Genomic DNA, 26175 nt, shown 5'->3' with positions numbered 1-26175 from the left:
GGACTGGAATAGACATTTCTTCAAAGATACACAGATAGCATCAGGTACAAGCAAAGGTGCTCAACATCAGTAATCATCAGGAGAAAAGTCACAGTGGTGGATCTTCTAGCACTTGTTAAAATGGATATTATAAAAAATTTAAGAGATAACAATCATGAAAGAGGATGTAAAGAAAATCTTTGTGAATTGTTAATGTATATTTGTGCAGTCACTATGGAAAGCATTATAAAGGCACTTCAAAATTAAAAATAGAACTAACGGGAGTTGGGCTGTAGCACAGCGGGTTAAGCGCAGGTGGCACAAAGCACAAGGACCGGCATAAGGATCCCGGTTCGAACCCTAGCTCCCCACCTGCAGGGGAGTCGCTTCACAGGCGGTGAAGCAGGTCTGCAGGTGTCTACCTTTCTCTCCTCCTCTCTGTCTTCCCCTCCTCTCTCCATTTCTCTCTGTCCTATCCAACAACGACAACAACAATAATAACTACAACAATAAAACAACAAGGGCAACAAAAGGGAATAAATAAATAAAATAAAATAAATTTTAAAAAAATGGGAAAAAACATTTTACATTAAAAAAAAATAGAACTAACATATGATCCAACAATTCCACTTTTGGGTACTTCTATAAAGAACATACACACATACACACAAAACACTAATTTGAGAAGACATTTTATACTCATGTTCATAGTAGTATTGTTTTTAATAAAAAGATATGAAAAAAAGTCTAAGTATTCACTGATGGATGAATGAATAAAGAAAGTTTGGTATAGAGTCCTCGGTTTCAAAATAAACTATACTAGAACGTGACAGTCATTGAAACAGCATTACCTTAAACTAAACTCAGACACACAGATCAATGAAACAGAATTAAGAGCCCAGAATTAAAAAAAAAAAATACATACATGGACAGTTAATTTACAACAAGAGTCAAGAGCCCACAATGGAGGAAAAAAAAAAGTCTGTTCAATTAATGTTTTGGGGAGAATAGGATAGCCACATGAAAAAGACTGAAACTAGACTAACATCTAAGATTTTACATTCCATGATAGAGGCTCCAGTGATTTGTGTGTGTGTGTGTGTGTGTGTGGTGGGGGAGACTTAATTCCAGCAATAAGTGAGACAAAAACAAGAACAAACTATTGGTGTTATATCAAACAAGAAATACAACAAAAGGATGTATTGATGAAGCAAAAAGATATCCTACTGACTGGGGGAAAGATATTCAAAAGAATGCTTCTGGTAAAGGACCATCATCCAAGGTATACAAAGAACTTATAAAACTCAAGATGGACAACATACTCTGTGCTACACCTGAGGAAGATGAGTCGATATTGGGGCAGCTTGGAATGTTCCTACTCATGACCACAGAATGTGAGCTCAGATCTACAGGGATGCAGAGGTCACATAGGCTCCTAAGCTGAATATGGGCCCCAGATCACATCAAATTGATGGGGTTTACAGTCAACAATATTTATACACCTTTCCCATATTTGGGAGCTACTCTCTTCCCTGATCCAACTTACTGGTCCTTCTGCCAGCCATGCTACTACCTCCCCAGACAATAATTAGGATCCACTTGCATATCAGATTTCTGGCTGAGACAAAAATAAATAAATAACATAAAAAACTAGTATAGCCACAGGCCCTTTGGACTGTTAACTAAAATATGCCTACTAGCTATCTACAAAATAGAGGGCCCCCCAACTCTTCATCTGCCAACTCTAGCCTTTAGGTCCATGACTGCTCAACAATCTGTTCGGCTTTGTATGTTAACTCTCTTTTCAGCCACCACGTTCCAGATGCTAGCAGGATGCTGACCAGACTTCCCTGGACAGACGACCCCACCAATATGTCCTGGAGCTCCGCTTCCCCACTGCCCCACCCTACTAGGGAAAGAGAGGGGCAAGCTGGGAGTATGGACTGACTTGTCAATGCCCATGTTCAGTGGGAAAGCAATTACAGAAGCCAGACCTTCCACCTTTTGCATCCCACAATGACCTTGGGTCCATACTCTCAGAGGGTTGAAGAATGGGAAGGCTATCAGGGTGGGGATAGGATAAGGAGTTCTGGTGGTGGGAATTGTGTGGAGTTGTACCACTCTTATTCTGTGGTTTTGTCAATGTTTCCTTTTCATAAATAAAAAATTAATTAATTAGTTAATTAATTAATTTGAAACAACTTATAAAACTAAAGAAGAAAAAACACCAAACAAACAAGCCTATCAAATAATGAACACCTCACAAAGGAAGACACTCAAATGGACAACAAACACATGAAAAGATTTTTATCCTCTCTTATTTTTCAGGCAATGCAAATTGAAACAACAAGGTGTTACCTCATATCTATAAAAATGGCTCTTATTTTCAAAATACAAAAAACAATAATAATGAGAATGTGGAAAAAAACTTTTGTACACTGTTAGTGGGAATAATAATTCCCATAATTATTGCCAGAAAGCAATTTAGAGATTCCTCAATAGAATAGAAATCCCATAAAATCCAATTATACATAACATTTCTGGGTATTTACCCCACCAAAATACAAAAACACTACTGTGAAAAAGTGCACTCCCACATTCACTGAAGTTTTATTTATAATACTCAAGAATCGACAACTATCTAAGTACACATAAACTGACAAATGGGCAAAAATGTAGTATATAGGAGCCAGGTGGTGGTATACCTGGTTGAGGACACATGTTACAACGTGTAAAAACCCTGGTTCAAGCCCCCAGGCCCCATCTGCAGAAGAAAGGCTTTGCGAGTGGTGAAGTAGTGCTGCAAGTGTCTGTCTCTCTTCCTCTTTATTTTCCCCTTTCCTTTCTATTTCTAGTTGTCTCTATGCAGTGAATAAACAAAATGTAATTAAAAGCAAAAGAATGTATTATGCTAAGTAAAATCAGCCAGGTGGGTAAAAACAAATGCCATATGCTTCTACTCCTATGTAGAAACCTGTAGATAAGCTAAATAAAACAATTAGGGGATGATAAAAACACTTCTTGGAGAGACTGGAAGGTGGTAAGCTTAAATATGAACAAATTATATATGCTGATTTTCAATGATGCACAACAGAAATTTATACAATGCTGCAATGCAATGATTTTCCCATTAAAATCATTTTAAATTTGCAATATAAACAATGCACACACAATGGAATAATTATTGTCATAAAAAGATGAAAACCTTTGTGACATTGTATATGAATGAATGGAACTTAAAGGTATTATAGCAAATGAAATCAATCAGACAGAGAAGTACAGGAAACATATTATCCCACTTACATGAAGATTTTTAAAACAAAACAAAGATTAGTAGCAGACTTCTCCACACAAGCACTACAGGCCAGAAGAGAATGGCCAGATATCTATTGAGTGCTCAATCAGAAAGGCTTTCAACCAAGACTACTGTATCCTGCTAGACTGTCATTCAGACTAGATAGAGGCATAAAAATCTTCCCAGACAAGCAACAGTTGAAAGAATCAACGATCACCAAGCGTGCCCTGAAAGAAGTTCTGAAAGGTCTCCTATAAACAGTCAGACCACCATAAATATGCCATGCATCAGAACACTCTAAAACTCTACAAGAATGGTGTTAAATATCATCAATCTTTGATATCAATAAATTCAAATGGCCTGAATTCACCCATCAAAAGGCACAGAGTAGGAAGATGGATCAGAAAACAAAACCCAACAATATGCTACCTACAGGAAACCCACCTAACTCAACAAGACAAACACAGACTCAAAGTGAAAGGATGGAAAACTATCATATAAGCCAATGGCCCACAAAAAAAGGGCAGGAACAGCTATTCTCATATCTGACATGACAGACTTTAAAATTAATAAAATAAAAAAGATAGGGATGAGCATTACTTAATGCTCAAAGGACCAGTCAATCAAGAGGACTTAACAATTATTAACATCTATACACCCAATGAGAAGCCATCTAAATACATCAAACATCTACTGAAAGAGATACAGAAATATATTAACAGCAACACAGTAGGGGACTTCAATACCACACTCTCTCAACTGGCCAGATATTCCAGGGAGAAAAATGAATAAAGAAATGAGGGTGTAAATCAGGGAATAGATAAACTAGAACTACTGGACATTTTCAGAGTCATTCATCCCAAGAAACTGGAATACACATTTGACTCAAGTCTCTTAACTAAGTTGGTCTAAAAAACCTGCGCACACCTAGGGTGTGTCTCCATCTTGAATGGGTGCAACAAAAGGTTAAGTAAGACGTTGTTGATATATATATCAACAAATACCTTCTCAATTAGAAACAGTAGATTGCACAATGGTTATGCTAATGATTCTCATGCCTGAGGCTCTAGCAGTGGTTCTTTGACTTACCACATTTTATTGCGCTTAGATTGGTTAGGAGCCTTAAAATGAAATGAAAAAGACCTTCCAAATTTATAAAGATACTTAAACCAATTATAATCATCGAGTTATCTATTGTGGTAAACTTCTAACCTGCTACAAGTTTTGTTTCATAAGTAAGTGAATTGCAGCTGTCGTTCTCTACAGAAAAGCAGAATTCCAGCAGCTGACGTTCCTCATACAACATTCCACCCCCTGACATTCTTCCATGGACATCTGCTTTGGACTGGCACTTCTATAGGACTCACTGGTACACCTCTTGGACACTTTACATAAAACTAGCAGCTTCCCTTTACGCTGCTGGGTTTCTCAAAGACTGACTGCAGCCAGCTGCCATGGGACTCTATAGGCTTTACCCTCCCCCCCCCCCCAAGCTAGGTAATGCCCACAGAGGCAGAAAGGCCCGTCGAGGCAAGAAAAGCCCACAGAGGCGAGAAAGGTCCTTTAGCTTGATAAAACCTTGCCCACAGAGGCAAGAAATGTCTCCCTCAGGCCTTCCCTTGGCAGCATACTGGTTCTTGTTGCTCGCTTACTTGTTCCTCCATGTTTGTGCCAGTTTCTTTTTTGAAAATGCCTGTACGATATAGGTTTCTGTTCACCCCACAATGGCCATTAGTTAAAAAGAAAGGGGGAGATGTTGGATAGTATGCCAGCTCCCCCTGGCTTCTGCTTAACCATATGCCTATATAGGGATAGATTTAATCCCATTCAAAGCTTTGGTCTATTTACATAAATCACTTTTACATAAAGCACTGCCTCCAGGGTATTGGTGGTTCAGTGAGAGGATTCTCGCCTGCTCTGCCCCCTCCTTGTCACACTCTGATTTTCACCAGTCACTTTTCTCTCCACCCTCTCTATGTCACATCCTGTTTCCACCCTACTTGGCAAGTATATATAAAGACAGCATTGTGAGTTTTATAGTGCCTTGAGTTTAGCTTAGCTTGGTATAGATTGTGCTGCGTCCTGCATGAATAAAGAGATACTGCCTACAACCCAGCCATGAGTCCCAGGTCGTCTGTTACCCGCCCGTGAAGCCAGCCCGGGAAAACAACATAACCCATCGAAAACAACAAAGTCACATGGGTCATTCTCAAGGACAGACCAAATGTTAGTCCACAAAGACAGCATCAGCAAATTCAAGAGCATTGAAATCATCCCAAGCATCTTCTCACACCACAGTGGAATTAAACGGACACTTAACAATCAACAAAAGATTAGTAATAGTCCCAAAATGTGGAAGCTCAACAGTACACTATTTAACAACAACTGGGTCAAAGAGGAAATAAAGGAAGAAATCAAAATGTTTCAAGAGTTCAATGAAAATGAAGACACAAGCTATCAAAATCTTTGGGACATAGCTAAGGCAGTACTGAGAGGGAAGTTCATAGCCATACAAGCACACATTAGGAAACAAGAAAAAGCACAAATAAACAGCCTGACTGCACATTTTAAAGACCTAGAAGAAGAACAAATGAACCCTAAAGCAACCAGAACGACAGAAATCACTAAAGTTAGGGCAGAAATCAATAACATTTAAAATAAGAAAACCATACAAAAGATCAACGAAAGTAAATGTTGGTTCTTTGAAAGAGTCAACAAAATCAGCAAACCTTTAACCAGACTCACAAAACAAAAAGGGAGAAGACCCAAATAAATCAGATCATATATGAAAGAGGAGATATCACAATAGACACCGCAGAAATTCAACATATCATGCGATACTTCTATGAACAATTATATGCCACAAAGCTAGAGAACCTGGAAAAAATGGATGATTTCCTGGAAACCTACGTACTTCCAAAATTAAGTAAAGAAGAATTAAATAACATGAACAGGCCCATCACAGCTAATGAAATTGAAACAGTTATCAAAAAATTTCCCAAGAATAAAAGTCCTGGACCAGATGGTTTTACCTATGAATTCTACAAAACCTTCAAGGAAGAGTTAATATATCTACTTTGAAAAGTCTTTCAGAAGATTGAAGACACTGGAATACTCCCAGCTTCTATGAAGCCAACATTACTTTGATACCAAAAGTGGACAGGACACCAAAAAAGATAACTACAGACCAATAACTCTGATGAACAAAGATGCTAAATTATTAAACAAAATTCTAGCCAACTGGATACAACAGTATATTAAAAAGATTGTTCATTATCCCAGGGATGCAAGGTTGGTTTAATATACATAAATCAATCAATGTGATCCACCACATCAATAAAATCAAGAGCAAAAACCACATGGTCATATCAATAGATGCAGAGAAAGCCTTTGACAAATTACAACATCCCTTTATAATCAAAACATTACAAAAAATGGGAATATATGGAAAATTCCTGAAGATAGTGGAGTCTAGATATAGCAAACCTACAGCCAACATCATACTCAATGGTGAAAAACTGGAAGTATCAGGTACTAGACAGGGCTGCCCACTATCACCATTATTATTCAACATAGTGTTGGAAGTTCTTGCCATAACAATCAGACAGGAGCAAGGAATTAAAGGCATACAGATTGGAACAGAAGAAGTCAAGCTCTCCCTATTTGCAGATGACATGATAACATACATAGAAAAACCTAAGGAATCCAGCAAGAAGCTTTTGGAAATCATCAGGCAATACAATAAGTGTCAGGCTACAAAATTAACATTTAATAGTCAGTGGTATTCCTCTATGGAAACACTAAGTTAGAAGACGTTGAAATCCAGATATCAGTTCCTTTCACTACAGGAACAAAACAATAAAATATCTAGGAATAAACCTAACCAAAGAAGTGAAAGACTTGTATACTGAAAATTATGAGTCACTACTCAAAGAAATTGAAAAAGACACAAAGAAGTGGAAAGATATTCCATGCTCATGGGTTGGAAGAATTAACATAATCAAAATGAATATACTTCCCAGAGCCATCTACAAATTTAATGCTATCCCCATCAAGATCCCAACCACATTTTTTAGGAGAATAGAACAAATGCTATAAATGTTTATATGGAACCAGAAAAGACCTAGAATTGCTAAAACAATTTTGAGAAGAAAGAAGAGAATTGGAGGCATCACACTCCCAGATCTCAAACTGTATTATAGGGCCATTGTCATCAAAACTGCTTGGTACTGGAACATGAATAAACACACTGACCAGTGGAATAGAATTGAGAGTCCAGAAGTAAGCTCCCACACCTATGGACACCTAATCTTTCACAAAGGAGAAGATCTTTACATGCCATATATCAGACAAGAGTCTAATAACCAAAATATATAAAGAACTTGCCAAACTCAACCACAAGAAAACAAATAACCCCTTCCAAATTGGGGAGAGGACTTGACCAGATTATTTACCACAGAAGAGATCCAAAAGGTCAAGAAACACATGAAAAAAAATGCTCCAAGTCTTTGATTATCAGAGAAATGCAAATTAAGACAACAATGTGATACCACTTCACTACTGTGATAATGTCATACATCAGAAAAAGTAGCAGCAGCAAATGCTGGAGAGGTTGTGGGGTCAAAGAAACCCTCCTACACTGCTGGTGGGAATGTAAATTGGTCAACCTCTGTGGAAAACAGTCCTGAGAGGCTAAAAATGGACCTACCCTATAATCCTGCAATTCCTCTCCTGGGGATATATCCTAAGGAACCCAACACTCCCATCCAAAAAGATCTCTGTAGACATATGTTCTTACCAGCACAATATGTTATAGTCAAAACCTGGAAGCAACCCAGGTGTCCAACAGCAGATGAGTGGCTGAGCAAATTGTGGTATATATACACAATGTAATACTACTCAGCTATTAAAAATGGTGACTTCACCATTTTCAGCCGATCTTGGATGGACCTTGAAAAATTCATGTTAAGTGAAATAAGTCAGTAACAGAAGGATGAACATGGGATTATCTCACTCTCAGGCAGAAGTTGAAAAACAAGATCAGAAGAGAAAACACAAGTAGAACCTGAACTCAAATTGGCGTATTTCACCAAAATAAAAGACTCTGGGGTGGGTGTGGGTGGGGGAGAATACAGATGCAAGAAGGATGAGAGAGGACCTAGTGGGGGCTGTATTGTTATATGGAAAAGTGGGAAATGTTATGCATGTACAAACTATTGTATTTACTTTTGAATGTAAAACATTAATTCCCCAATAAAGAAATTAAAAAAAAAAGACTCTGGGGTGGGTGCAGGGGAGAATACAGGTCCAAATAGGATGACAGAGGACCTAGTGGGGGTTGTATTGTTATATGGGAAACTGGGAAATTCTATGCATGTACAAACTATTGTATTTACTGTGAAATGTAAAACATTAATTCCCCAATAAAGAAAAATTTTAAAAAGTTATATAAAAGCAATCACAAGAAAATTATAAGTAGGCATAGTAATAGATGTTTATTAGATCTATTATAGTGCTCACTTTGTAATATATACATAGGTGTTGTATACCTGAAATCAACTGTTCTAATTCTTCACAGATTAAGCTCAAAGATGTCAACACTGACATACAATATTTATGTCATGTATTATTGCTGCAAATAACAATTTTTAATATGAAAATCCAATATGAATTTGTAAACAAACCTTATGACATTAGTTAAAAACTCCTGTTTTCATCTGTGCTGGCTTCAGTCATAAATCCCCATATTGAAATAGAAAAGCTATACTACTAGTTAGGTTTTGCAATCTGCACTACTTCTATCACAAAAAAATGTCTCCAGCCACTCAGTTCTCTTAGGCAATGTCCTTAGGATAACTTACTAGCACCGGTATTGGTGACACCACCTACTTGATGTGGCCTGTTCCTGATGTAGTAAGCTGTTGTTCATCTTCAGGATTGAAAGTCACCTTAAAAACTTCCTGGGAAAAGGCTTTTGACCTCAATATGGGTTGTTCCTCTTTCCAATTCCAGATGGTCATAGTGTAATCAGGATTGCTACCAACAGAGGCCAGCAAATAACCACTAGAGTCAAAGTCCACATAAGCATATGCCAGCTCAGTCCCATCTGAAAAGAAAATCTGAGTCTAATGAACAGAAACAACACTGATTTCATTTTTGCAAGAGCACTATTTCTCAAAAGCAAAGGGAGAGTAAGTACTTGGTGCTATGTTTTGTGGGAAGAATACCAAGAATCATTCAAAGAAACAATTCTAGTATCATTCACATTTTTGGTTTTAGGATGAATTACATGATAAAAAGAAAGAGGGTGAGAGAAAATCTTCTATCACATTTTGCATGAGAAGAGCTCTTTGAAAACATACTCCACTTTATAAAAGGAGGGGGGAATATAAAGTATGTCAGGTTGGGTATGTCAGATGGACGGAGTCAGAAGGTAGCTCATCTAGTAGACTAACACTTTGCTAAGTTTCAGGACCCAGGCCACAGTCCACAGTCTCTACCTGGGAGTATGCTGTCTGTCTCCACCTCTTTCTCCATCTCTGTCTCCTACCCTCTATCTAAAAAAAAAGGGGGTGGGGCAGAGCTCACCACGAGCAATGGAATTGTGCAGACATGAAGTCCCAATAAAAACCAAGTGACAAATAAATTTTGAAACTTAAAAAATTCACACACACACAAATTGACAATGACTTCAGACACCTGGTTATTCATGAAAGGAGCTTGAAACTCACCATTTCATCCTAACAAGTAAAAACTTGGCTATACTAAACAGCCAAGAACTCTTCAGGCATCCATTAGATAGGGAATATCACAGGGCAAGCCACTTGTCCCAAGACTGGAGCGAGCAACAAATGAATACAAGGCTTTGGAATTTATCAGAGTAAAGACTCATGAACAGAAATAGTAGTGAGAACTAGTGCCAAGGTAGTAAAGCCTGAATTATAACTGATGAACTAAATAGGCTCAGTGCAGACAAGTATGACAATTAAAAACTCCAGGAGTGGTGGGTAGGACACAAGTGACCTGCAGGAATTGTCAAGAGATTCTTCAAAAGCTGAAAATCGGGAGTTGGGCAGTAGTGCAGCGGGTTAAGCGCACATGGAGCAAAGCGCAAGGACCAGCATAAGGATCCCGTTTCAAACCCCCGGCTCTCCCCCTGCAGGGGAGTCGCTTCACAAGTGGTGAAGCAGGTCTGCAGGTGTCTATCTTTTTCCCCCTTCTCTGTCTTCCCTCTCCTCTCTCCATTTCTCTCTTTCCTATTCAACAACAATGACATCAATAACAACAGCAATAATAACTACGACAATAATAAAACAAGGGCAACAAAAGGGAATAAATATTTTTAAAAAGCTGAAAATCAATGAGAAACAAGGATGGTAGAAACAGACTACCCAAAGGCTATGGCATAACTACAAATAGCATATGTTAATGGGAAAGCCAGGGGAAAAAAGAAATAGAAGGAAAATTTTAAGTTATGACTGAGAATTTCCCTAAAAGTAGTGTTTAGCACCAAATCAAAGATTCAGGATGAAAAAAACTGCAAAAAAAAAAAAAAATCTAAGAAAGGACTTCTATTTCAAATGTACAAAGAACTCTTAAAACTCAACAAGAAATAAGTAACTGGGTTGAAAAGTGGGTCAACGACCCTAACAGATACTTCATTAAAGAGATACAGTTGCAACTAAGCACATGAACAGATGCCCTACATAATATAAAAACTTTCATGCTTGAGCTCCAAAGTCCCAGGTCCAATCTGGTATCTCTCCCTGTATCTTTCTCAGTAAAATAAATGAAATATATTTTTAAAAAGAAAAGATGCACTACATGTGTCATCATAGAAATATATAACAAAATAATACATTAACTATGAACCCAACAGAATTCTAAAATCCAAAATTCTGACCACCAAATGATGGCAAGGCTGTGGAGTAATAGGAACTCTTCATCCATGCAAAATGAAAGATAGTTTTACAAAACTAAGCATACTCTTAGCACAGATGCATCCTAGCAATTACATACCTTACTACTTTCCCAACAAAGATGAAAACAAATTACACACACAAAAAAACTCTGCACTCAGATGTTTATAGTATCTTTATTTGTAGACATCTAGAAGCAACTGAGATGCTTGTCAATGAATAAACTGTGATATATTTAGACAACAAAGTATTATTTCATATTAAAAAATGGACTATAAAATCATGAAAAGTCTAGAAGAGTCAGATAACTACTGCTAAGTGAAAGAAAACATTCTGGAAAACCTAGGTACTGCATAATTCCAACTACATGGCATTCTTGAAAAGCAAACCTATGGAGGTAATCAATATATCACTGGCTGGTAAGGGGGTAAAAGAGACACTTATGACTAGGTGGAGAACACAGATGATTTATGACAGTGAAAATACCCTCTAGAGGACCTAGTGGGGTTTGAATTGTTATGTGGAAATCTGGGAAATGTACGCATGTACAAACTATTGTATTTTACTGTTGACTATAAACCATTAATCCCTCAATAAAGAAATTTAACAAAAATCATGCCTAGCTCAGAATCTGAGTAAGTTGGGCAGTTGGTCATACTTGGCCTCTTGGTCATCATTTGTAAATGCCAGGTTTAGTGGTAATACAGTGGCCATGTTTCATTTGCATTTTTCACTAAAAAATTTCAAAGAAGAAACATGTTTTAGACTTATTCATAATGCTTAAATAACACGAAATATAGTCTAGACGCAATCACTGAAATTTTAAACATGTAGTGACTGTGTAAATGCTCTCATACCAATTAGTTTTTTAAAATATTTAATGTGATTATCCCAATTGCAAAGATTACTAACACAAATTATATTCTAACTATATGAAGAAAATTTTGCTGTCTGAGTCCATTATTTATGGTATTCAATGTTACAATTCCCTTAAACTTTTAAAATTCTTTGCCTCTGTAAAATAAACTGACAGTATGATGAAGATTGAAACTGTGCACTCAAAGGAAAGAATAGTAAAATTAATGTATTGTATTAATTTATTATTTGGATAACAAAAGGAAATACCCTCTATGTTATTATAATGCTAACTGGATGTGTTATTACATGTTTGTCTAAACCCATAGAATATACACAACCAAGAAACACGAAGGAAAAGTATGAACTTCAGATGATTGTGATGTGTCAGATCAGAGTAAGTTCACCCTTGATTAAGAAAAAAATGTTTAAGTTCATTCCAGTGAATGATATTGACAATGAACAGGATATATATATATATGGGGGTGGAGGTAAGGGGCATATGGAAACCTCTGAGCCTTTCAATTTTATAAAATTAAAATTTCTCTTAAAAAAAGATTTCTTTTAAAAAAATGAATATTGGACTAGGGAGATAGCATAATGGTTATGCAAAAGACTTTCGTATCTGAGGCTCCAAAGTCCCAGGCTCAGTCCCCAGCACCATCATAAACCAGAGCTGAGCAGTGCTCTGGGAAAGAAAACAAATTAAGAAACAAAACTGCAATTAACTATATGGAAAACAGAACTATAAGATAATTGTGATGGTTATTTTATGTGTCAACTTGATTAGGTTCTAGTATTCAGTTATTCAATTGAACACTAATCTAGATGTTGTAAAGTGTTTTTTTGTTTGTTTTACCTCCAGGGTTCTCACAGGGCATCCGTGCCTACACTTAGAATCCACTGCTCCTCGTGGAATCTTTTTTCCATAGTTGTTGTTGTTGCTGCTGTTATTGTTGGATAGGGCAGAGAGAAATTGAGAGAGGAGGGAAAGATAGAGGGGAAGAGAAAAGATAGACAGACACCTACAGACCTGCCTCACCCTCGCGATGCTACCACCCTACAGGTGCGGCTCCAGGGCTTGAGCCGGGATCCTTCCGCCAGTCCTTGCACTTCACACTCTGAGCGTTTAACTCGGTGCACTACCACCAGGCCCCTATAAAAGTATTTTCTATATATGCTCACTGCCCATAATCAATTCACATTAAATAAAGGGACTGCATTTGATAATCTGGGTGAGTCTTACTCAGTTCAATAGCCATAAAAGCAAAAGTGAGGTTTCCCTAAAATAAACAACTTCTGCTTAAGGATACAGCAGGGGTTCCTACATACTAATTTGCATTTTTCCAGCTTTAGGATGTCCTACAAACTTCAGAGTCTCTAGTTCCTACAACTGCATAAGTCAATACTTTTAAATAAATTTGACATGCAACTCCTACTAGTTCTCTTTCTCTGGAGGACCCTGGCCGCTACAATAACATCACATCTTGAGAACATTAACCTTGAACATGCATATTTTAAAGATTTTATTGGGCTCACCTCGAAGGATTCTGTAAGGCTTCAGAGAAGGATATTCATAGATGATAATTTTGGGGGAAACTCCTTTTTCAGCTACTGTGAAGTAAGTTTTTTGGGGATGAACCTATAAAATAAAATCTCACTAAAACATTGAAAAGGAAGCTTTTATGTAAATATACCTATTAGTGTAATATTTAATACTTATTATTTTATAATTTAGTAGTGGATAGTCTGTTGCTTTGTCACAGGTGCAACCCATGTTCAAGCCTTGCCCACATCACATTGGAGGAAGCTTTGGTGTTACGGTAGATCTGTCTATTTATCTATTTGAAAAAAGTCAGCCTGGAGAGCTGAAGCCACAGCAATAACACATACAGAGGGAGAACTGTAGTTTATTAGTATCCAAACAATAGAAAACTCAAGTATGGTTATCTAAGTAGTTGAGGGCTATTATTTAATCTGAATACTATAAGCATACTCATTTACATTTTTACTTTCATGACTGAGTTATATTTAACTTTACATTTTTAAAAAAAATTTTATTTATAAAAAGGAAACATTGACAAAAACCATAGGATACGAGGGGTACAGCTTCGCACAGTTCCCATCACCAGACCTCCGCATACCATCCTTTCCACTGATAGCTTTCCTGTTCTTTAACCCTCTGGAGTATGGACCCAAGATCATTGTGGGATGCAGAAGGTAGAAGGTCTGGCTTCTGTAATTGCTTCCCCGCTGAACGTGGGTGTTGACAGGTTGATTCATACTCCCAGCCTGTCTCTCTGTCTCTCTCTAGTTTTTTTTAAAAACTATAATCAGGGGGTCAGGCGGTGGCGCAGTGGGTTAAGCGCATGTGGCGCAAAGCGCAAGGACCGGCTTAGGGATCCCGGTTCGAGCCCCCGGCCCCCCACCTGCAGGGGAGTCGCTTCATAGGCGGTGAAGCAGGTCTGCAGGTGTCTGTCTTTCTCTCCCCCTCTCTGTCTTCCCCTCCTCTCTCCATTTCTCTCTGTCCTATCCAACAACGAACAACATCAACAATGGCAATAATAATAACAAACCACAACGAGGCTACAACAAGTGCAACAATGGCCTCCAGGAGCGGTGGATTCATGGTGCAGGCACCGAGCCCAGCAATAACCAGGGAGGAAAAAAACAAAACAAACAAACAAAAAAAAACTATAATCAGGGGAGTTGGGCAGTAGCACAGCAAGTTAAGCGCACGAGGCGCAAAGCTCAAGGACCCATGTAAGGATCCTGGTTCCAATCCTCGGCTCCCTACCTGCAGGGGAGTCGCTTCACAGGCAGTGAAGCAGGTCTGCAGGTGTCTATCTTTCTCTCCCCCTCTCTGTCTTCCCCTCCTCTCTCCATTTCTCTCTGTCTGATCCAACAATGTCGACAACAATAATAACTACAACAGTAAATCAACAAGGGCAACAAAAGGGAATAAGTAAATAAATATTTTTAAAAAACTATAATCAGAAGAACTTGGATAGTCGATCCCAATCTTTAGCATGCATTACAATTAGCAGGAAGGCTTAACACAAACTGCAGACACCACCATCAGAGTTTATGAGTCAGTAAGTCAAAGCTAGATCTGAACTTCTGTATTTACATTTATAACAAGGTCCAGGATAGTACTGATACTGGGTACCTGTCTGGACATCCCTTTTTGAGAAAAACTAAAATAAATCCCATCTCTCTGGAGCCCTGCCCCACCAGGTAAAGATAGAAACAGGCTGGGAGTATGGATCAAATTGCCAATGCCCATGTTCAGCAGAGAAGCAATTATAGAAGCCAGACCTTCCACCTTCTGTATCCCACAATGACCTTGGGTCCATACTCCCAGAGGGACAAAGAATAGGAAAGCTTTCGAGGTAGGGGATGGGATGTGGAACTCTGGCGGTAGAAACTGTGAAATTGTACCCCTCTTATCCTGTGATCTTGTCAATATTTTTAATTTTGTAAGTAAATTAATAAAAAATAAAGAAAAGGCTGTTATAAAATAAGTTATTTAAAACACATCTTATCCTTGAAGAATTCTATACTTCAAGAAACTAGTTACTGCTTTGCAATTTTTTATTCTATACCCAAAGCAAGAACTTGATTCTTCCATAGCTTGTACTGGAAGTTCTGAATCTCGTTTAATGTGTTTCTTTTTCCTCCCTGCAATTACAGGGCAAAAAGACCTGTGCTAAGCTATCTCCTGGAATTGCCTTACTTTTCCACTAAAGTGATTATCCATTAGCTCAACTTGAAACAACACTTGAATTTATAGAATGGACACTTAGCTCAGACTCCTTAGCACAGTGAGCAGAGCCTCCGCTTTATGACATGTCAAATGGACATTTAATGATATAATGATTATACTAAAAGCAACTCACAGTTTCTGGGTATTCACTATGTACCTGTCATTGATTTAAATTTTATGTAAAGTAGTTCCAATTCTATTTCATATCATATCAACCTTTTGATCTCAGATACCATTACCTTTCCCACATTATTGATGAGGATACCAGTACCTTTCCCATATTATTGATGATTTTCCCATATTATTGATTATCTATTCACAAAGAGGCTGAAAAATTTGCCTAAAGTTGCATAACTGGTGAGAGGAATCAGGCTAAATGAAGGTGGAAGAAAGAGAGAAAGAATGAAAGAAAGAAAGAGTTGAAGGGAGAAAAGAAGGAGAGAGAAAGAGGAGGAAGAAAGGAAGGGAGAAAGGGAGGGTGGAAGGGAAGAAATTGAACCCTAGGATTTAAGAGGCAATGGGTTAAGAAATAGACCCTTGTGACAACAGTCATCTGTAAATCAGCATTTCCTATTTTTATTTTTATTTTACAAAATTACATGTCAATAGGGGTTTAAATCCACACCATTCCAACCACCAGAGTTCTGAGTCTTCAGTCTCCCCACTGCAATCCTCCATGGTTCCCCTAAGATTGTAGACATGGGCCAACCATCTTCTCTGCAATTATGAGTCCACATTTATACATAATTGCCCCCTTTTTCTCCTGATTCAATGTTCTCTTCCCCTCCAAGTCACTCATGACAGCATAACTACTTCCATATGCTCCCTAAACAACTGAGAGAATGTCTAAGATCATCAGATAAAGAGAGGACTACAAAAGTTGGCAAGAGACTGGCCCATTTAATAATGGCCCTTTTGGTCAATATCACACCACCTCATCATCTGGGGCCCTAGTTAGAGAATCCTTGTGTTTTTGTATACATATGATAGGCCTAGACCTCTAAGGGATCCCTCCCCCTACCACCACTGGTCACTTCCACTAGGAACAGCATCTTGTGGGCCCTCCAGGACCTTGTCCTCACCATAATGCAGTGACAGTAGGGAGAGCCCTAGTCTTCGAAGGGAGGCTGGGGTATCCTGCCCCGCCACTTGACAAAGACTGGTCCTGAAATGAGTGCTACCTGAAATGTTCCCAGCTGTGACCATTAGATGAGAGCAGCTCAGACCAATAGGGACTTAGAGGTTACACAGGCTCTGGTGCTAAATATAACACACACACACACACACACACACACACACACACACACACACACACATATATATATACCCTGGATCGGATAGATGGCTTTAGTTAATTTTAGCCACAGAATTTTTTTTTTTTCAAGAGCGGGAGCTACTCTCTGCCCTAATCCAATTTTCTAGCCCTTTTCTCTACTCTGATACCATTTTCTCAGATAATATTCTTATCCAACCTGAGGCTAGCTATCAAACTCAAGCAAAACTACCATAGTTGTGTGCCCCCAGGAACATGCTTAAAATGGATTTCCTAGCTTTCTTCTACCCTAAAATCCCTAATCTAATCTCGTCTGCTCTAATCCTACTTTTTGGTTCCTATTCATTAACCATTTTGTTTCAATTTAGGTCATACCACCTTCCAGACACCAAGTTACAGATACTACCATGAGTCCATCCTGACTTTCTGGGCAGATGACCTCACCAATGTGTCCTAGATCCTCACACTTCCAGAGCTCTGGTCCACTAGGGAAAGATAGAAACAGGCTAGGGATATGGATCAACCTGTCAACGCCCATGCTCAGCAGAGAAGTAATTTCAGAGGCCAGAACTCCTACCTTCTGCATCCCAAAAACAACCTTGATTCATACTCCCAGTGGTAGAGAAGTGATAGGAGAGGAACATTGCCTATTTTAAAATTTTGTCATTATCTTTATTAATGTATTGGATAGAGACATCCAGATAGCAAGAGGGAAGAGGGTGATAGAGAGGGAGAGAGATGGAGAGACCCCTGCAGCCCTGCATCACCACTTGTGAAGCTTTCCCCCTGAAGGTGGGGAACAGGGGCTTAAACCCAGGTCCTTGCGAACTATAACATGTGCACTCAACCAGGTGCGCCATCACCCAGCCCCTCACCATTTCCTCAGTAAAGTGATTCTGAAATTGAAATAATATATTTTTATCTTTCTAGACCCCAATTACAAAGAAATATTGGATAGGATATGGGTTACTGAAATTTGAATGGAGATATGGGCAACCTATCCTTCTAGGTGTTAGCTTCAGAAAGTGAAAAAGGAAGAACTTACTTTTTCCACTTACTAACATATCAAATTGTTGTAGGGATGAGCTTTGAGCCTTTGCTGTACTTTTAATGGATACCTAGAACTAGTAAGTAATTTACTCTCAACATATAAATTTACCTTATCTTTTCTAGATGATATCTTAAATTATTCCAAACATATTTCTCTTAAGCTTGTAAAATTGCTTTTAATCCACATAAAAATAACTCTCCCCCTCCCCAACTGAAAGAAGGTCCAGAGAGATAGATCATCAGATAGGATGCCTGAATCATCATGAGGGGGATCCAGGCTCGAATCCCAACACCACACTGGAGGTGCAATAGTAATGGAGGAGACTCCAGCACACTAGCTTGCACAAGTCTGTGGCCCCTTAGGACACAAGTTCAACACCTAGTATCACCTTTTTCTAGAGCTGAGCAGTACTCTGATCTCTCATTCTCCTCCCTTATTCTATCACTCAGAAGAAATAAATAATTAAAAAAAAAAACTTTATTTTATTTGATAGAAGAGAGAGAAGTTGGGAGGGAGTGGGGAGAGAAAGGGAGACACAGACAGACAGACACCTGCAGCACGGCTTTACCACTCGTGAGGCTTCCTCCCTACAGGTGGGGTACCAGGGGCTTGAACCTAGGTCCTTACATGTGAGAATACATGCACTTAACCAGGTTTGTTACCACCTAGGCCCCAATAAATCAATTTTTTATTATTGATTTAATAATGATCAACAAGATTGTAGGATAAGAGGAGTACAATTCCATAACATTCCCACCACCAGAGTAAATTAATCAAGCATGGAATATCAGCTCTTCAGCTTCATTACTCTGGTTGAGACCTTTCCTAGCGCATAAGACTCCTTAATTCCAATTTGGGTGGTACACTTCTTAACAAGCCTCAAAATCTCGATATAGAGCAGTGCCCATGAGACAGGGTATCTGTACATGTATCCATAAATTAGGGGAAAACATATATCTTAAAGCAAAGGTGCACAATAGTTTTCAGTGAGTCAATAAATATAGCAAGCAAGTAGAAAGACCCAAAATTGACACCATAAAGTACCTAGTGAAATAGTTTCTACTTAAACCCAGATATGCTCCTCACCTACCTCCTATTAAACTTCCCTCAATCATTCCAAAGCTAACCTTATCAGACAAAGAAAGGACTACAAAATCTTGATAAGTCAAGAGGCTGGCATACTTTAATAATGACTCTTTAGTTAATACCAGACCACCCCATTACCTGGGGCCCTAGTTTGGGAGTCCTGGGAATCCCACACAGACATGATGGGCCTAGACCCCCATCTCTCCACTGTCACTAGTCATCTCCATCAAGAACAACATAATGGACCCCTTTGTGGCCCCCTATAGGACTTTGCCCTCAAGGTGGATCAACAATGGTAGGGAATGTTCCATTCCCCCAAGGGAGGTTGGATAACCCTACCTATCACCCAACGAAGATGGGTCCTGAAGTTAGGGAAGCCTGGAATGTTCTTAGCCATAACCACAGAAGGTGAGCTCAGACCTACAGGGATACAGAGGTTACATAGGCTCTTGTGATGAATATGGGTCCCAGATCAAATTGATGGTGTATACAGTTAACAATATTTATATACTTTTCCCATATTTGGGAGCTACTCTCTTCCCTGATCCAGCTTTCTAGTCCTTTTTCCAGCTATGACACCATCTCCTCAGACAATACTTTGGGACCACCTGCATACTAGATATTAGGCTTGGGCAAAAACTAGTAAATTCATGGACCCCTTGGAATATACCTAATATAGACCTACTAGATTTTTCCAAAATGAAGATCCTAAATCTTCATTTCCAGACTTTAGGTTCATGATTAGTCAACAATTTGTTCTGCTTTATATCTTAACTCTTTTTTCAGCCACCAGGTTCCAGATGCTACCATAATGCCTATCTGACTTCCCTGGGCAGACGACCCCACTAATGTGTCCTGGAGCCCCGCTTCCTCAGAGCTCTGCCTCACTAGGGAAAGAGAGAGACAGGTTGGGAGTATGAATTGACCTGCCAATGCCCATGTTCAGTGGGGAAGCAATTACAGAAGCCAGACCTTCCACCTTCTGTACCTCATAATGACCCTGGGTCCATACTCCCAGAGGGATAAAGAATAGGAAAGCTATCAAGGGAGGGGATTGGATATGGAGAGCTGGTGGTGGGAATTGTGTAGAACCCCTCTAAGCCTATGGTCTTGTCAATGTTTACATTTTATAAATAAATTTGTTTTAAGTAAAACATAAGTGGAACATAAAACAAAATTAAAAAACCTTTAAAACAAAGAGAATGCATGGTTAGAAACAGACCATTTGAAAGTACATGATTTAATAGTATACTTTTATGCTGAGAATCAAAACTGGAGGAAGAAGAGGCTAAAGGTAAAAGAAGAGGGGTCTGGGGAGTGGCACACATGGTTCAGCATACACATTGCAAAGCACAAGAACTCAGGTTCAAGCCCCTGGTCCTCATGTAAGGGGGAAAGCTTCATGAGTGGTAAAACAGTGCTGCTAGTGTCTCTTTCTCTCTCTACCTATCTCCCCTTTTCCTTCTCATTCTCTCATCTTTATACAATAAATAAACAAATAAATGTCTTTTTAAAAAAGACAGAAGGGAATCGGGCAGTGGTGCAGCGGTTAAGTGCACGTGGCGCAAAGCGCAAGGACTGGCATAAGTTTCCCAGTTCGAGCCCCCAGCTTCCCATCTGCAGGGGAGTCACTTCACAGGCAGGTCTGCAGGTGTCTGTCTTTCTCTCCCCCTCTCTGTCTTCCCCTCCTCTCTCCATTTCTCTCTGTCCTATCCAACAATGAATGACATCAACAATAACAATAATAACCACAACAAGGCTACAACAACAAGGGCAACAAAAGGGGGAAAAAATGGCCTCCAGGAGCAGTGGATTCATGGTGCAGGCACTGAGCCCCAGAAATAACCCTGGAGGAAAAAAAAACACCAAAAAGACAGAAGAAGAAAGATGACTGACGGAGGCAAACATCTGAGAAGGAGGAAAGAGGTTCCTAATCTTTGGCAAATCCTTTTGTCAGCTGTCCCAAAGCAGCATATAATTATACTTCATCTCTTTAGTGCTCACTTATATCACTGTTATTTCTGTTATTCATCTTAATGTTTTGCATAACGGTAATATAACATTCATTGGAAAATAACCGGATTGTGCTACATGATTGTGGGTAAGATATAACTGGATGGTACTGCATGATTGTGGGTAAGTCATGTAGCTTTTGACAACTCCAGTTTCCTTGTCTGCAAAATGGAACTGGTTTAGCACAATATTATTGCACAGAGGCTATATAAGTAATTGCAGTGGCTGTAATTATTAAACTAGGAGTACCTCAGAATTCAGACCCTTATGATTTTTCTGTAATTCAACAATACTGTTTTGTGCCAGTGGCATCCCCCAGGCTGGCTAGTTCACATAGCAAACAACCAGAGAACATGAGTTTTTTTTTTTTTTTTCAAATTATTAAAGGCATACCGCAATGACACCAATTCCTCTGCCACTGTTGCTTCGTAGATAGACCTGTTCTTTGGTTCTGAAATTCAGAAGGATCAAAAAGTTTCCAGCTACATACAACACAGTATTAAGGTCCAGAAGTTGAAGGTTGGCTCGCTTTTTGCAATCATAACCAAAGGAATGTCTGAATAGAAGCTTCTAAGGAAAAGAACTCAAAGAAATCATCCTAAAAGTCATGAAATTAATATATATTTTTAAAATCCATACTCTTGCATAAAGATACAATAACAACAAATGTTGGAGAGGTTGTGGGGGGAAAGGAACCCTTCTTCCCTGCTGGTGAGAATGGAAGTTGGTCCAACCCCTGTGAAGAGCTGTTTGAAGAACTCTCAAAGGGCTAGAAATGGATGTACGTTATGGCCTGTCAATCCCTCACCTAGGAATATTTCCTAAGGAACCAAACACTTCCATCCAGAAAGATGTGTGTATAGCTGTTTATAGCAGCACAATTTGTAATAGCCAAAACCTGGTAGCAACTTAGGTGTCCAACAACAGATGAGTGGCTGAGAAAGTTGTGGAAAATATACACAATGGAATGCTACTCAGCTATTAAAAATGGTGATTTCAGGAGTGGGGTGGTAGCACAGCGGGTTAAGCGCACATGGAGCAAAGCACATGGACCAGCATAAGGATCCAGGTTCGAGCCCCCAGTTCCCCACCTGCAGAGGGATAGATTCATGGGCAGTGAAGGAAGTGTGCAGGTATCTATCTTTCTTTCCCTTTTCTGTCTTCCCATCCTTTCTCCATTCCTCTTTGTCCTAGCCAATACAATGGCACCAATAACAACAATAATAATAACAACAAAGATAAACAACAAGGGCAACAAAAGGAAAAAAATAGCCTCCAGGATCAGTGGATTCATAGTGCAGGCACCGAGCCCCAGCAATAACCCAAAAAGAAAAAAAAAATGGTGAACTCACCTTGTTCACCTCATTTTGGAAGGAGCTTGAATGACTCATATTAAGTGAGATAAGCCAAAAAAAGAGATGAATATAAGATGATCCCATTCATAAACAGAAGTTGAAAAATAAGAACAGAAAGAGAAACACATACAGAACTTGGACTAGGTTTACTGTATTGTGTGAGGGAGGGGTTTTCAGGGAATTTTTCAGGTCCACCATAGGAGAGTGGGGATACAGACCTTTGGTGGTGGGAGTGGTGTACTACGATTAATTCATAATCTTATAATACACTATTAATTCAATATGTCAGGGGAGAATAGATTGATTCTTTAAAGTTTTTTAACTACCTAGATTTTAGTTCTGAGTAATATATTCCATAGACCAAGCATTTAATGTCTCAAATTTGTAAACTGGTTGAACCCTGACACTGAGCTTAAATTGTTAAATCATCTCTAAAAAAGAAATAGTAATAATAACTTTTTAAGCTCTAAGTTTCCTACAACCTCAAACCAGATAGACCAGAATCATTTACTCTTGTCAATATCTAAGATATTGCTATTAGACATCATTATATGACATATGTCATTTATATGACATAAAATACTATATTTGTTAGGACAAATATAGTATGGTCAATCCTAACCAAGAGATTTTCAAAGAGAAACAAGCTACCAACTCACTTGAATATAATAATAGTTATCGCCTTTTTAAACTCTAAGACAATTTTCTTTAAAACCTGTATTTTTCTCAGTCCCAGAACATCTGGGATTTTGCTTGTATTTCTTGATTCCTTTCTTCTCGATCTCTTACCCTCTACTGACTTCAACTAAATTAAAGAAACCAATGTCACCATGCCATGTTATTTTGCCACCGTATTTTTGCTTTGGATTGTATCCAGAAATGGAAAATCTGAAATGTCAACCTTCCAACTCCAGTAATCTGATGAGACCTTTCTTAACACATGAGACTTCCCAGTTCAATTTCAGATAGCACACTCTGCAACAAAGTTACAGATCATAGATAAAAACTAGGGCCTAAGGGACTGGGTATATGTATATATGTATCCATAAGTTAGAGGCAACCCTATACCTCAAATAAAAGAGCTTAATAGTCCTCTATTAATAGATTTAGACTTAACAAGCTCAGGAATCTAGGAGGTTTGGTCTAAACAAGGCACCATAAATTGTCTAATCAAATATTTATTACTTAGGCCAGACACACTCATCTCCTACCCCCTATCTCGCGTCCTTCAATCATTCTGTCTTGTCAATTAACTACACCCAAAAAAGTAAGATATATTTCCTAATCTCTCTTTTTTTTTTTTGCCTCCAGGTTTATTGCTGGGGCTCAGTGCCTGTACCATGAATCCACTGCTCCTGGAGGCTATTTTTCCCACTTTGTTGCCCTTGTTGTTGTGCTTGCTGTAGTTGTTATTGTTGCCATAGCTGTTGTTGTTGTTGGATAGGACAGAGAAAAATGGAGAGAGGAGGGGGAAGATAGAGAGGAGAGAAAGGTAGACACCTGCAGACCTGCTTCACCACTTGCGAAGCGACCTCCTGTAGGTGGGGAGCCGGGGGCTCGAACTGGGATCCTGACTCCAGCCCCTGCGCTCTGAGCCATGTGCACTTAACCCTCTGCACTACTGCTCGACTCCCTTCCTAATCTCTGTTGACGACATCAGCTATTCAGATCTCATGAAGAATATCTGAGCCCTTCTTCTAGAAGCCAAATTTTATTCATGAGCTACAGTTCACTAGCCCCTCATATGAAGCTAAATCCCAAAATTATACATATAATAAATAGGAAGGATACACAAGAGTGAGCAGATCTGATGGTATGAGTGAATATGAAGACACATAAGGAACTGAAACTAGCTGGTCATAATCATAGAAGAAATTCTCAGATATTTTCTTCTTCACTTCCTCCTTTACTTCTTTTGAAGCTGGGGCAAGGGGTTCCATAGACTGAAATTCTAAAAATAAAATAAAGTCAAATAAATTCATATTTTCTCTAAGAAGGACATCTAGTAAATGCAGAAAATTCCACAGGGAGCCCCCAATTACTTTAGCAGTATGTATTACTATTGATCCAAAATACAGAATGTCACCAATGAGCATGGAAAAGACAGCCAATATGCTAGTGTGTGCATTGGGGTGAATATGAAGTTCGTCATATGAGAATAATTTCCAGTCTGTTCCTAGAGAGAATTAATCTCACTTATCTGTGGCAGAGCACTTGCTAAACCATCCCACTGATCACCATAGACTCTGTTTGAGTCATATGTGTGATCCTGGAATGGAGTATACAACTCCAAAATCATCAAACCTCCTTATCAGAGCATGCTTGATGTGTTTCCTTTTTATCCCTCACACATGTTTCTTTCTAAAGGGTTATACTTACTCAATCTGAGTGGAAGATTTGTCCATAGACAGTGAAAGTTACTGAAAACTAGTAATAATCACCTCCAATGCTTTCTTCATAATCATCTTCGACTGTACTTGAACTTCCTTCCAACTCTTCCAGATCTGAGTCATCATCTACAAGCCAGTCTTCCCCTTCAGTTATTTCATCTTTCACAGCAGATAATAAAAACGTTTAATGATTTCTCAATTGCAAATTAAACATTTTCACATTTCGAAAGTAACAAATGCTTTCAATTTGTGGTCCACAGTGAGTGCATGTTAATATTCAAAACTTCCTACAGGAATCATATTATTTGGCTAAGCTTGAAACTCTACCTGTCAAAAAAGTATGTACTGTGATCTAATTTCCATCTCCATTTCCTCATCTTTTTCCTATAACTCCATTCTTCATAATTTCATTTTAATTTCTGATGACTTTTTACTATTTATTTTTTGTGTTACCAGTGCTTCCCCACTCTGTTCTGACCTTTTTAGACAGAGGCAAAGCAGGCACATTATCCAGATGAGCTATTTTGTTGGCTCTCTTTACTTTTTTAATTATTGTTTCAAGAATCATAATATATTACTTTTCACAGTCTGTTTTATACATCTTAGATCAGCTGATGGAACAAATAATCAAAAACTTAGTGAGGGCAAGGAAGATTTAAATGGCACTATCAAATATTGCAACATGATATTTATATGACAAAAATAATATGAGAAAATTAACCCAACAAAGGCCAGTAAAATTGATAAATTCTTAACAAGGTCAATCAAGAAATAAAAGTCTCTACATAGTTCCAGTATCATGAATGTAACTGAATTCTACAGAATCCTGCCTAAAAATCTTTTACAATTTAGTTAAAAAAAAAAAAGCAAAAACAAAAAAACAGAAATTCTATGAATGATTCAAAGGCAAAGTTTTTAAAGAATAAATCACCATCTCTAATTTATTGGAGAAACTTAAATCAGAGTTAAATTACTTCCCACCCCCCAAAAATTATAGGCCTAGATACTTCATTTGATGAGTCCAACTAAACATTTAAGAAATAATACCAAATCTACACAAAATATTTCTAAAAATAAAAGTATTTCCCAGATAGACATTGAAACTTTTCACACACAAACACACACAATACAGAAAAGTCACAAATTTAAGTCATATTCCAGATAGATTAAAAGATTTTAACATAAATCCTATA

General features: G+C 38.4%; 1 protein-coding gene across 1 annotated transcript in view; it reads right to left on the bottom strand.

Moving 5' to 3' along the window:
- The window catches only part of CFAP44 (cilia and flagella associated protein 44), a 147311-nt gene that overhangs the window by 112283 nt on the left and 8853 nt on the right, over positions 1-26175 (bottom strand). The window contains exons 3-7 of the mRNA XM_007516341.3: positions 25034-25141; positions 24384-24543; positions 21631-21793; positions 13588-13690; positions 9164-9380 (exon numbers count right to left, since the gene is read on the bottom strand). Of these exons, the coding sequence (XP_007516403.1) occupies positions 9164-9380; positions 13588-13690; positions 21631-21793; positions 24384-24543; positions 25034-25141 (751 nt within the window). The remainder of the gene's footprint in view (positions 1-9163; positions 9381-13587; positions 13691-21630; positions 21794-24383; positions 24544-25033; positions 25142-26175) is intronic.

Source organism: Erinaceus europaeus, chromosome 9, assembly GCF_950295315.1.
Source record: "Erinaceus europaeus chromosome 9, mEriEur2.1, whole genome shotgun sequence".
Classification (NCBI taxonomy): domain Eukaryota; kingdom Metazoa; phylum Chordata; class Mammalia; order Eulipotyphla; family Erinaceidae; genus Erinaceus; species Erinaceus europaeus.
Note: the sequence above shows the minus strand (reverse complement) of the source record. Positions and strands in the feature narration are given on the sequence as shown.